We start from the raw sequence: 14,179 nt of genomic DNA, 5'->3' as shown, positions 1-14,179 counted from the left end.
AAGGAACAGCCAGGGTTGGGATATTTGGGAAGGTTGGCTTGTCACTATGGTGACATCTGACCTCCAATTAAGATTTGAGGAAGTAAACTCCACCACTGGACAGTGAAGAAGGAGTAGATGGACAGAATTTTGGGAGGGGTTAAAGGGTTAAATGGCAAAACCTCCATTGTGTGGATGAGCACATGGGGGGGAAAATCCTTTGCTCCTGGCACGGTAACATTTTCTCCATTCAGTCTTCTGTTGTATTTTTTATAAGGTTTTAATAAACCTTTCTAAATTTATGAAAAGTGAGTAGCCATTTCTCACAATTTTTGGGGACTCATCTGGGATAAACACCTCGCTCCTGTGGTGCTGGGAGTTTTCGAAAAGAGGTGTGCCCATGCCACAAATTTGGCGGAGTCTATCGGACACTCCCAGGGCCATGGGTGGTCGCAGGCTGAAGCCTGGAGACAACAGGAGGCTGGATAAAGAAAAGAGAAGGAGTGAGTCATAACTTTTTTTGGCCAGATAATTACTCTGTATTTCTGGTATAGGAAAGCAGACTCCATGCCAGTACTATACCAGACCCATCCTGGTCCATTGGAGTTTTAGGATATTGGGAGATTGGAGGGAACGGCGGGATGTGTGGTGAGGAGGAAAGTGAGAATTTTGAAGATTGAAGGGTTTATGAAGGGTTTCACAGCACAGAGCCAGCGGACACAAAGGGGGTCAAGCAGGGGCCCATGTGAGGTACCACCAGGCTCTGGTGCATGGCCGGTGCTGTGGTATTCTGGGCCGGCCAAGCAGCGGTAAGCAAGCGGCAGTTTCAGGGGAGGCACTGGCGAGCCAAGCGGTAACCGCGCCAGCAGTGACAGAGCCGGGGTGGGCCAGGGGCAGACCTTAGCCAAGCTGTGTCACAGCGAGTCAGGGCAGAGCTCCCAAACCAAGACAGGGCGGGCCAGGGGCGGACCTTAGCCAAGCTGTGCCACGGCGAGTTGGGGCGGAGATGCCAAACTGAGCCGGGACGGGGGCAGAAGCCCCCTGGAATGTAGGTGTTTTTTTTTGGAAGAGAGGTAAAGTTCCTTTTTTGGTTTTTTTCTCTCTCTTCCCCTTTTTTTTCCCTCCCTTTTTCCTCTCTCTCTTCCCTTTCTTTCTCCTTCCTCCTTTCCTGGTTTCTTTCTTTTCCCCCTTTCCCTCGCCTTTCTTAGGCAGGCAGGCCTTGCTGAGAGAGTGTGTAGTTGGCTGATTGGGGGAGGTGGGCTCTGTCAGAAGGGCTTGTGGTTATAAAGGAGGGCTCTGTTGGGGAAAGACCTGTGATCTGCTGGTCAGGATGGGATTATGGGTGAGTAGCAAATCCCCAAAGGAAGAAGCAGATATTGAAGAGGAACCAATGGGCATACCCCCAGATAGTCCACTGGGAAGGAAACTAGCCTTTTGGAAACATGATCCCAACACCAGAGATAAGGACGAGAGCAAAATGGTTCAGTACTGTGTATTGGAATGGACCAGAAGGGAAATTAGGAGTGATCACGTATACTGGCTGAGATATGGGTCAGAGGAGGGATGGATATGATGGGCATTAAATATGTATGTAAGAGCTAAGAAACAATTCAATCAGGAAGAGAGTGAATATGCTGCTTGCTGGGAAAGGGAAACCGCACCCTCGAAGATGTGAGAGACAACTGCTCACTTTAAAAATTTTAAAAGGTTTATTAAGCCTTAACAAAAATACAACAAAAGGACTAAATAAGGAAAAATTGCAGCGCTGGGAACTGCCTTCAAGGCTGTCTACCACATGGCTGGTTCATCTTCAAGATGGATGCTCAGTCTTTTATACCCCTGGGGGTTGCATCAACCAACCCTGGCCCCTCCCAAAGTCTGTCAGTGAACTCTTCTTTGTCATTTATTGGTGGAGACTGCTTTCTTGTAACTTGATTGGAGATCAGGTGTTGTCATGCTGCACCCCCTTAGCAACAAGCTTTTCCATTCCCAACTGTCCCATGGAAGGGGCACATGTGCATGCCTTCTTTCTACCTGTCCTAGACAACCCAGGCTGTCTGATGGCAACAATACTGGGGGGGGGGGGGGGGGGGGGCGGGGGCAGGGGAAGGGAACTATGGGGACTATGGGGAGAACAGATGACACCTAAACTACAATAAACTAACTATACATCAAAAAAGAAAAAGTTTGTCTTAATATTCACACAATATTCATTCTTTAATTTTGAGACCCTATCATCTCATTATCCATCTATAACAAAGGTGAGCGTGTTCAAGGTAGTGGAACATACAGAGTGGGACCCTATAGCAGGCACAGGGCCTGCAAGGCCTCCCTGGCGGTCAGTTGCCTAAGATAAGAAATGCCTAGTCATGATGACTGGACCTAAGAAGCCCCTCTTCTGCCTTTAGACCCTCGTTATCTCTCTGTAAGACAATAGGTCATAGTTGCCTCAACCCTTACTATTGGACTCTTTCCCAAAACCCCTATACCCTATATAAACACCCACTTCTGCCCAGTTCAGCAGAAGAGCTGTCACTGTCACCTTTCACAGAAGCTGCCAATAAAGACACCTCTGTGGCACCTCATACAGCCTTCTCCTCTCTCTCCCTGCGTCTGCCCAGGCACTTAGCAAGCAAAGAGCTGAAATCACCAGAGAGCTGAAATCACCAAAGAGCTGAATTCACCAAAGAGCTGATCTCAATTAAGAGCTGAGCTGCTTGCTAAGATTGACTGTGGCTGGAACCCTGCCTGAGGGACCCGGACAGATTGTGCTTAGCTGGATTTCGCTATCCCAACACGTACGACAGCCAGGGTCGGAGAGACCCCGAAAATCCCCGTTGTAATAAATACGACCCATTAGACCACTTGCCCCCCCCACCTCCAGTAGCTCCAACTCTACCTCCTCTACCCCCTGATGGGCCTAGCCACAACACCAGGGACAGGGTAGCACAAAGAGAGGAAAGGAGATCAGAGGATGGGAGCCAAGCGTTGGGGCTGTACCCCCTGAAGGAAGTACCCCTTGGGGGGGGTACAGGGAGGAATTGGATTTGTAACTGTACTTCTCAGTTCCTCTGATGTAAGAATGTTTAAAAAGGAACTAAAAGGACTATTAGAGGACCCCCTCGGGTTAGTGGAGCAGTTAGACCAGTTTCTGGGGCCCAATATTTATACATGGGAACAAATGCAATCAATAATGACTATGTTGTTTACACCAGAGGAAAGACAGATGGTCCGGGTGGCTGGGATATGGATATGGGAAAGGAAGCATGTGCAAGGACCTCCTGGGGATCTGAAAATCATCACTCATGCCTGGCCAGATATACGGAGAAAGTTAGAAAAGGTTGGCAAGAAAGGGGGTTAGAGGATCTTTTAAGAGAGGCACAAAAGGTGTATGTAAAGAGGGACGAAGAGAAGGCCAAGGCAAAAGCCAAGGTAATGGTAACTGACATTAGGGAAGGAAACCAGCGCGTAAAGAACTACCCATTTAAGGCAGGGGGACTCCGAGTACAAGAAGATAGAGTGAGGGGGGATGCAGCTACTTGGGACTGGGCACAAAAAGGAGTTTGGAAAACAGGGGAACCTAGGACCAGTTTGCTTTTACTGTAAAGAGAATAGACATATCAGAAAGAATTGCCCCCAGAGGGAAAAGGACCTGAGGGTCCATGAGACTGAGCAAAAAGGAGAAGTGGAAGATTAGGGGTGTCAGGGGATCTACCTCCGGGGGACAGAATACCATCAGGAGCCCTTGATAACTTTAAAAATAAGCCCCCAGGAGGAGGAATTTGAATTCCTAGTAGACACGAGGGCTGAAAGAACTTATGTTTGTAGAATCGCGAAGGGGTCCAAAAAGGCTCAAGATACCATACAAGCACTGGATGCAAAAGGGGAGGAGTTCAAGCTCTTAGTTATAAAGGAAGTAAAGTTTGAAGGGGCAAATACAGTAGGAATCAGGGATGTTCAATTAGTTCCAGAAGCAGGGTGCAATCTATTAGGGTGGGATTTACAGGTACAGTTAGACATTTAAGTACTCCCAGAGGAAGGAAAAATGGTAGTTAAGCTTCTCCAATAAAGGGATGAAGATGGGGACAAAATTCATGAGATAGTGCAGGCAAAACCTAAAAATCAGGGTAAATTTAACATGAAACCTATAGTAATAAAAATAGTTCATGAGAGCCATCCAGACTAGGTATGACAATATCCACTCTCCCTGGAGGGGAGACGAGGACTACGGCCAGTGATCCAGGACCTACTTGAGGACGGGACCTTAGAACCATGTATGTCCCCCCATAATACACCCATATTACCAGTAAAGAAGTCAGATGGGACTTATAGGCTTGTCCAAGATTTAAGAGAAATGAACAAAAGAACAGTGAATCAATACCCAGTAGTGCCTAACCCCTATCCACTACTAAGTAACCCCTCACACCAGTGGTTTAGTGTGATAGACCTAAAAGATGCTTTTTGGGCATGTCCACTGGCAGAGGACAGTAGGGATATATTTGCCTTTGAATGGGAGGACCCCAATTCCGGGAAGAAGCAACAGCTTTGGTGGACTAGATTACCCCAAGGGTTTTTCTAATCCCCAAACCTATTTGGTCAAGCCTAGGGAGAAGTACTACAACTCTTCTCCATCAAACGTGAGATAAAGCTCATCCAGTATGTAGATGATTTGCTTCTCTCAGGATGGGAAGAAAACGAAGTTTGGGAATGCACCAGAGCATTGTTAAATTTTCTAGGGAACCAAGGACTTCGAGTATCAAAAGGGAAAATCCAATTTGTAGAGAGGGAAGTAAAATACCTAGGACATGTGATTTGTCAAGGGAGCCGGCGGCTGAGCCCTGAGAAAATTAAGAGGGAAGTTAGAAGGTTTCTAGGCCTGTTGGGATATTGTAGGCTGTGGATTGATGGATACACACAGGTCATCAAGTTCTTGTATGAAAAGCTAGTAGAAGAAGACATTAGGTGGGAAGAAGACGATGAACAAAAGTTTGAAGCTTTAAAGCAAAAATCAGTCAGTGCACCAGCACTGAGTCTTCCTGCCTTAGACAAAGCTTTTTATCCGTTTGTAGATGTAGAAAGAGGGGTAGCTCATGGAGTACTAGCCCAGGACTGGGGAGGATCCAGGAAACCGGTGGCCTATTTATCAAAACTACTAGACCCTGTCAGCCAGGGATGGCCGACCTGCATTCAGGCGGTGGCAGCGACTGCTGTACTCATAGAGGAAAGCAAAAAATTAACCTTTGGGGGAAAATTGAAAGTATATACCCCTCACTCAGTTAGAAGTATCCTAAGCCAAAAGGCTGAGAAATGGCTCGCTGATTCCTGAGTGCTAAAGTATGAAGCCATCTTAATAAATAGTGATTTAGAGCTGATCGTGAGTAACCAACTCAACCCTGCCCAGTTTTTATATGGAGAACTAGGTGAGGAATTAATACGTGATTGTCTAGAAATTATAAACTATCAAAGTAGAGTAAGAGATGATCTAACGGATCAACCTCTCCAAGGAGGGAAATGATTGTACATCAATGGATCTTCAAGGGTAATCCAGGGGCACCGAGTATCAGGGTATGCTATAGTGGATGAAGGGTTGGTAGCCATAGAAAAGGGAAAGTTACCTTCCAACTGGTCAGCCCAAGTGTGTGAGCTATATGCCTTAAAACAAGCTCTGGAAATATTAGCACAGAAAAGGAGAACAATATATACAGACTCAAAATACGCTTTTGGCGTAGTGCATACCTTTGGAAAAATTTGGGAAGAAAGGGGGCGATTAAAATCAAAGGGAAAGGGACTGATTCATGAGAAACTTGTTTTAGAATTGTTAGAAACCTTACAATTACCAGAGGAAGTAGCAGTAGTATATGTTAAAGGACATCAAAAAGGAGTGACTCAAGAGGCGCGAGGGAACAATTTAGCGGATTTGGAAGCTAAAAATGCAGCGGAATCAGGGACAGAAAAACTAATGATGGTGTTAACCCCCATGGGAGAAATACAAGAAGTCCCGGTGTTTAGTAGGGCAGAAGAGGAAGAACTCCTCAGAATAGGAGCCAAGAAAGATAAAGAAGGGAAGTGGAGATTAGCGGATGGGAGGCAAATGTTGAATAAGCCCCTTGCCAGGAAAATGCTGGAAGGCATACATGGGACAACACATTGGGGTACACAAGTGCTAAGTGATCAATTTCTAAGGGATTGGGGATACATAGGAACTTTTGGGATAGCTAAGCAGGTGACTGAACGGTGTGTGATATGTCAACAAGTAAATAAGAAGGTCATGATGAAAACACCCAGGGGAGGGCAAGAACTAGCCTTAAGGCCCTTTCAAAACATCCAAGTAGACTTTACTGAGCTTCCCCAGGTACAAGGTGGAAGATTTTGCTAGTGATAGTAGATCACTTGACTTATTGCGTAGAGGCGGTACTCACTGTTAAAGCCAATGCCAATGCTGTGAGTAAAACACTCCTAGAATCAATCATTCCCCGATATGGCATGGTAAACAGGATTGATTCAGACCGGGGAACTCATTTCACATCAAAGATATTGCAAAAAGTGGTTCAAGCCCTGGGAATGAAATGGGAGTTACACACTCCATGGCATCCACAGAGTTCTGGTAGGGTTGAGAAAATGAATCAAACTCTTAAAAGAGCTCTAGTTAAGCTAATGACTGAAATCTGAATGCCATGGATAAAATGTCTCCCTTTGGCCTTATTAAGAATTAGGACCCAACCCCGGTCAGATTTGGGGGTGTTACCCTATGAAATGATGTTTGGGTTACCCTTCCTGACCTCATCCCAGAAGGCTGCCACATATGAGGAAGGGGAAACCAATGCCAAAAAAATATGTTTTGTCTATAGCACAAACCTTAGATGGGCTAAGACATAAAGGGGCAGTTCCTCAAACTACCACCCTGAATTTCAGAATCCATAATATTAATCCCAGGGATTGGGTTATGATTAAGTCATTAAGAGATCAGCCTCTAACTCCTCAGTGGGAAGGTCCCTTTCAGGTACTGCTCACCACCAAATCAGCCATGCAAACTGCAGAGCGGGGATGGACTCATGCCAAAAGAGTTAAAGGCCCAGTAGAAGAACCCAAAGAATGGACCGTAACATCCAGGCTGGGGGAAATGAGATTGACTCTCAAGCAGAGACCAAGCGACAACCAGAAAAACAACAGGATGCAAAAAAAATAGAGTCAAGTTTCCACGAGCCAGCCCAAGAACTGTTGTTTTTTTCATGTTTTAATGAGAAAGAATTATGAGCATCTCTTGAGGGGAAGTGCACAAGGGACCATAAAAGGTGATGGGGCAGCTTCCTTATGAAAATAAGACAAAGGAAGGAGGGCAAGACTGGGTTGGCCCCTTTGTTTGCTCCCAAGAAGACTCCATAGCCCTGCTGCAGGTAGCAACACCATAGGCATGGTAAGGTAGGGACAAAAGGCCATACTGGACCTCTGCAATTCCCCAACTGTCTTTGAATACAAAAGGGACTGGAGGGCAAGAATGAGTTGGCCTTTGTACTCATCACTAAGAGACACCTCCTATGGGTAGCAACTCCATAGGCAAGGTAGATGGGGGTAAAAGCCATACCAGACCTCTGTAATGTCCTTTTGATCATTCTGGTTAAGGGTATCTAGGGAAATTTTTGTTTCTTTTCCCTTTCGTTCCCTCTGTCCTTGCCCATATCAACAGATGCTAGTATGACTAATTGAGTTAAATTGTTTGAGCCAAATAATCTCTGGAAAAGGAAAAGGGGGGATTGTGATAGATGAGTAATGCGATGATTGACTCTCACAATTAACAAACAAATATCATGTATATAGGTTAAGAAAAGTTTTATAGATTTATATTTATGTTTTACCCCCTGTGTTGTTATCAAGGGACAGCCGGGATTGGGACATTTGGGAGGGTCAGCTTGTCACTATGGCGACATTTGACCTCCAATCAGGATTTGAGGAAGTAAACTCCACTACTGGACAGTGAAGAAGGAGTCGATGGAAAGAATTTTGGGAGGGGCTAAAGGGTTGTGAAAAGTACATATTACATGGTTGGCTCTTCACAGATATTAAAATTAATATTATATGTGTTATGTTAGAAAGTTATACTGTAATAATATTTTTAAAGTAGTTTTAGGTTATAACATAATGTTAAAATAGAAACTATGCAATGTAAGATACTTTTTTAAACTAGCTCAAGTAAGGGATGAGATGATCAAGAAATTCTTCACACAGAGATAACAGCAAACGACACCTAAATTCCCTAGAGAAAAATTATTGCCTGTCACCTTGTTTTTTCTAAGTTCTTCTGTCTTCTGATGTTTACATTCTTGTAATGAACTTTCTCACACACTTTATGTAAATAATTAATTGTTTTGCATTCTTTTATGGAGGAGGAGAAATTTGATGGACTGTTGGTTTGTCCAGTGTCATTGGAGAGGTGGCACTGTCATCCTCCAATCCACTGTCACTTTTGGAAATCCATAAATGTTGGAGTCAGAAATTAAACTGCCCCCTTTTTTACCTTGGACATTCCAGTGTTCACGTTGTTTTATTTTGTGTCCTAGAGTGACAATTGCCTCCTTCTCACCTTCAAGGAGCCAAGAGGATCAAGGGGGAGAAGTTGACAATAACCAGAGAAGACCCTTTGTTTAAAAATAATTTATGCATCATGTATGAGATATATGAATATGCAACAGGCTATTGCTTTAAAGCATTAATCCTTTGTTAGCGGGTGTGCCGTCGGGGCTTTATTGCCCAGGAAGGTACCCATACTGTCCGTATGTCTTTGCTTTTATTGTCTTTTATTGTCCTAACTCTTATTGCCCAAATTCTTATTACTTTAATTTGTATTACTATTTTCATAACCATTTTATTACTATTAAACTTTTAAAATTTTAAAACAAGTGATTGGCATTTTTCACAGGGTTAAAAGGTGAAACCTCCATTGTGTGGGTGAGCATATGGTGGGGAAAATCCTTTGCTCCTGGCACTGTAACATTTTCTCTATTAAGTCTTCTGTTGTATTTTTCATAAGGTTTAATAAACATTTCTAAATTTATGAAAAGTGAGTAGCCATTTCTCACATTTTCTTATGTTTTGCTGATCTGGCTGCTGCTCTGTCCCTTTGGCATGGATGAGAGTTGGCACAAAAACCAACAGGCTTTGAGTGGTTTTGTTGGAAAATGTACTAGTTTAAAAAATTTTGTATAACTTTAGTCAAGGGGTTTTGTTTGCCTTTGCCCTGGGGAAAAAGAATTTTAAATTTCGTTCCAGGACATTGTTCCACCAGGTGGAGTCTGATGAACTCAACATATCAACAGACTGGGAGTAGCCCAAAAGATCAAGGGCCATCAGAGGCCATCAACAAGCATCTACCCTCAGATGCTGCCTCTGGCAGAGTTGGAGACATCTGGTCTGGAAAGGACTGATAAGAAAATCAAAGAATGAAGATCTAATTAATCTTGGAGGGGAAGAGATTTGGATCCAATGGGAAACCGAATACTGGGGGTTGCTCAACTCTGGACCAATGAACTTTGAAACAGTCCATCTCTATAAGTTTTCACTGTATAAAGTTTGGGGGGAAATCCTGTAAAATTCATGTGTCATGGAATGATTCTCTCTGCACACCTGGGCTATGTGTGGATGAGGTGATTTCTGTGGTACATCCTGGCCAGAAAATAAAGTAATGCCTTGATTCTAACATTAAAAATGTTGTTGGAGAGTTTTTGTTTTTCCCACAGTTTTGGCGACAGTTTTAAGTTTCCCTGAAGGCCTGATCAGACACATAACTGAGGTGAAAAACGCCAAACACTTGTTTTAAAATTTTGAAAGTTTAATAGTAATAAAATAGTTATAAGAATAGTAATAAAAAATAGAGCAATAAGAATTTGGACAGTCAGAGTTAGGACAATAAAGGACAATAAAGAAAAAGCAAAGAATTACGGACGTCCGGATGCTTTGCTCAAAACAGTATGTCCGCTAACTAAGGATTAACCCTTAAAAGCAATAGCCTGTTGCATATTCATATATCTCATTGTCATGGTTTGACGCTGGCACAATGCCAGTGCCCCCATGAAAATACATTCTCCCGGTGTCTACTGTGAGATGTGACCAGGAAGAGCGAAGCAGGCTCCAGCTTAGGAATAGAAGGAAAAAAACTTTATAAACTTACGACATATAGAAGAAACACACAGAACTCGGGATGAAAACCTTCCAAACATTCCTCCTCCCCCCAAACAAGTTCCCAATACATCACAGTAAGACAAAACCTTGGACTCTCAATTCAGTTGCCATTCCTCAGATCACCAACTCTCAGTCCATCACCACCCTTCAGATAACCAATTCTCAGTTCATCAAGAGAAGAGGAGTCCTTCTTGTGCCATAGGCTTCCCCAGGAAACACAGTTGAAACTTTGTGTGTTTCCATGTCACACGTGGCACCACCCGGAGATCATTTGCCATCGTGACATCTTCCTTCCATGTCCAGTGCTCTCACCACTGCACATGGACCAGAGCTGCTTCTAGGGTTCCCCTTTTAAGGGTGCTTTGCCCAGTTCCAAAAAGAGAACAGTCTCTCACTTTCAGGACACCTGTCCCCCCCAAATTTCACCCCCTGGGGCCGAGGGGTCTCAAGAACAGAGATCTTTTCTTCCACTTAAGATTGAGGGCACCAACTGTAGTAAACCCCATAAGTTTGGGAAAAGCACCATGGAGAATATGAACAATAGGAATGCTGAAACAGCAAAAGAAAATTCCTGTTTCCCTGTCCTCCGCCCTTAACCTATCTCTGTAACCCTATAAGGCAATGTCATGTTAACTCCTTACCATTGGTCAAGCTTGGATCCTTTCCAACCCTATAAAAGAAGCATATTGTACCCCATTAGTTGAGAAAGAAGAAGAGCAGAGACCCTTCACGGACCTCCCCAAATAAAGCCATCTCCGTGGAACAGCCTGCGCCTTCTCCTTCTCCTTCTCCTCTCTCTCCGTCTGCTGCAGCCTCAAGCCCGGGGCACTATTACCTAGCAAGCAAAGCTGAAATCCTAAGAGCTTGCTAATCACTATAGAGCTGATAATCTCCATGCTTGCTAGATGGTAGACCCGCGGCGTTGGCATGAGCGAGCTAGCTTTGGGCACCCGGTCCCTACTCAGGGACTGAGCTCCTGAGCCCTATTGCTCTGCTTTATGATAAGGCCAAATCAGAGGCTTTATTAACCAACCACCCTCCTCACCCATCGTCTCTGTTCCCACACTCCTTCACATAACAACACTGAACTCTCTTGGCTCTGAGCCATTGCATCCCCCTAGATGCAGTCTCTATGTCACAGGAAAAAAAGGTTCTGTCCATGGCTATACAAGAAAAGTCCAGCCAAAGGCCACTCCGTCATCTCTTGCCACCTAGAATTCTTCTCAAGTTCTCTCAGACATCTTTCACTTGCACAAACCTGCATCACACTTGCCCATTTTCTGCTATTCATCCCTATCTCTCTTCTCATTCAACTCCAGGAGGATCAGCATTTGTAAGGTTTTCATCATCCAAGAAAAGGGTTAAAAAATCTAAGGCTCTGTCTGTCCAGAGCTACCACGCTGCCCTGCTGGGCACCTTCTAACTGCTACCCCCCCCTCCCCCTTCTCCTTCTCGCTGGCCATGCTATCAAATTTCATGGTGGCACAGGCACAGACACCGGCTCTCGCTGTCTCTCTCCTGGGGGGGGGTGGCTGCCCGATGTCTCTTGGTGCTCCTCCACCCTTCCATCCTCAGGGCCCAGGCCTACCTCACCTGGCCGCATGGCTTCCCCTCCCCTGCCCAGCCCACAGCAGCTGGGCAGGGGAGGTCTGACCTGTTTCACTGCCGGAACCCAAGAGAAAGTTTTCCTGGGAGTTCTCTGCTTTTAACCCCCCATGTTCTCAGAGGCGTATCCATGTCCTCAGTGGCCACACTAGGTGCCAATATTCAAATCTGAGCACCTATTGGTTTGACCACAGCATCCCAAAACACTCACTTCCTCTCAAACCACGACACTCATACATGATGCAAATATTCTTTTCAAACAAAGGGTGCTTCCTGGTTATTATCAACTCTCTCTCTCATCTTGTAAATCAATCGTCTTGGTCCCTCAAAGTCTGGTTCATCCCAATAAAGAGGCAATACTTCTTCTCTTGAGTTTTTGGTGTCTTGTTGCTGTTATCTCTCCTTGAGCTAGTTAGAAAAAGTATCTTACATCACATAGTTTCTGTAGCCTAAAACTATATTCACCTCACTGCTTAAAAAGATTAGTACAGCACTACAAAGAAGGATTAATACAACATAACTTTCCAACATAACACATCTAGTATTCATTTTAATATTTGCGAAAAGCCAATCATATAATATGCATTTTTCACAACTGATAAATTACCTAGGGACTATAAATACAATGTTTTCATCTTTTTTCTGAGGATACAGCTCTTAACTTCTCAGAGCTACTGCAACAAGAAGCCAGTTCATTGCATGCAGAGCAATGAAGGGCTCATTCTGGGGTAACACTCATCAAGTGTTGACTGCACAAGTTACAGAGAGGTTTCTGATGGCCAGGCTGATGTTAATTTTTGTGTTTCTCTTCAGAAAGCACACACCAAACAGAAGTGCCATGCTATTCCTCAGCACAGAGGAGGATAGGTAAATGACTGCTCTGGGCCTGACCAAAACTTAAACCATGAGTCTCCCAAAGTGGCTTTATTTTCCAGCAGTATGCACCAGTCTCAGTCCCAAAACTCATTTATCTGACCTTCATGTGATTATAGGAAGGAAGGACTTCTCTGTTTATATCCACTATTGGGCTTTGATGCATAGGAGAGCAGGGCATCCAGTGTAGTTAGCCAGTGAGCAAAGAAAACCTTATGGCTGTAACTTTAAGTAAAAATGTACTTCTTTAAACACAGAAAATATTGCTTCTTCATGGTATAGTATAATAATGAATCATCTTTGTGAAACAGTAAGCTGTATTTTACCGATGGGAGAAACTATTTAACTGATTTGCCTGAAAACCATGTTAAGCACCTGTGGCAGCATAGATCCTGAAATCCTACCTCATAGACACCTTCTGCCCCATAGATCCTGCCCTATAGATCCCCTGTGCCCCATAGACACCTTCTGCTCCATAGATCCTGCCCTATAGATCCCCTGTGCCCCATAGATCCTGTCCTCTGAGCTGTTATTGGGGCACACAAGGAGTACTTTGGACCTGATTAGCACAAGAGATTTGATAATGTCTTGGTTTAGGGCAAATTTGGTAGAGAATCTCCAAACCCACACAGCCCCTCCCCCCAACCGGTTCGGGAAGAATTCCTCAGAGAAGTGGAAAGAACCTGTTTATTTAACAGGCACAGCACCCCCCAGCACACAAAATGAACAATACTGGATGACACCACTCTGGAAAAGATGACAAATTCAGAAAGTCTCTCTTGGGGGTGTTCGCTCTGTTATCAGTCCCTATGGCACTGGGGCAGCTGCTGCAGGCCACAAGGTGCAAACTCTCGGTGTTCCCAGGTCCCAGTCTGGAGCAGGTTCAAGTCGGTTGAAAAAAAGGAAAGGAGAAACAGTCCAGGAAGAAATTTGGACTGTTTAGCTAAACTAGCTAATGAGCAGAAGCAAGAGCCAGAGAGCAAAGCGAAAAGCAAAAGCAAAAAAAGCAAAAGACGCACTAGCTACTGTCCTGTCTCTGTGTCTCGCCAGGCTGATAAGAAAACCCAAACAAAACTTTCCCTCTTCAGAGCAAGTCTTAAAGGCACAGAACATAATATCCAGCATAAACAGAATACATGAATGGGGATGCAAGCATCATAACCTCACCCTAGGACAGATAATCAGGATGCCTTGGCAAGAACAAACAGAGCTTTGAGGATTGAATCAAGGAAAGAAGATTGAATCAAGACTGGCTGACAGGAAAAGAAGATTAAATCAACTTCTGCAAGCAAGAGATGTTGCAAAATGTATGTTTGTTTATGTGATGATTAACCCAATCACTGTAGTAAAAAATTACTAGTCGTCCTAGAATAGTATATAAGCATATGTAGTCCACAATAAATTGGGATTCTGATCAACAGTCAAGTCTCCCTATCTCTCTCCATTGCCGATAATTGGTAGCCCCATGTGAGGAGCAAGGAAAAGCCTATCTGGCTGCAATCAGTGAGCCCCCCAGAACTGGAAGTGCTGGTGCAAGAACCAGGAGCAG

General features: G+C 44.3%; 1 protein-coding gene across 4 annotated transcripts in view; it reads right to left on the bottom strand.

The window, feature by feature from the left end:
* The window catches only part of LOC129132430 (protein FAM219A-like), a 260,614-nt gene that overhangs the window by 50,354 nt on the left and 196,081 nt on the right, over window positions 1–14,179 (bottom strand). For 2 of the 4 annotated variants that reach the window (XM_054651501.1, XM_054651502.1), the window contains exon 3: window positions 12,046–12,057. The exons of the other annotated variants lie outside the window; for them this stretch is intronic. In XM_054651501.1, the coding sequence (XP_054507476.1) occupies window positions 12,046–12,057 (12 nt within the window). The remainder of the gene's footprint in view (window positions 1–12,045; window positions 12,058–14,179) is intronic. 4 annotated transcript variants of the gene reach the window in all.

Source organism: Agelaius phoeniceus, chromosome W (assembly GCF_051311805.1).
Source record: "Agelaius phoeniceus isolate bAgePho1 chromosome W, bAgePho1.hap1, whole genome shotgun sequence".
Taxonomy (NCBI): Eukaryota; Metazoa; Chordata; class Aves; order Passeriformes; family Icteridae; genus Agelaius; species Agelaius phoeniceus.
This window is presented reverse-complemented; position numbering and strand designations above follow the sequence as displayed.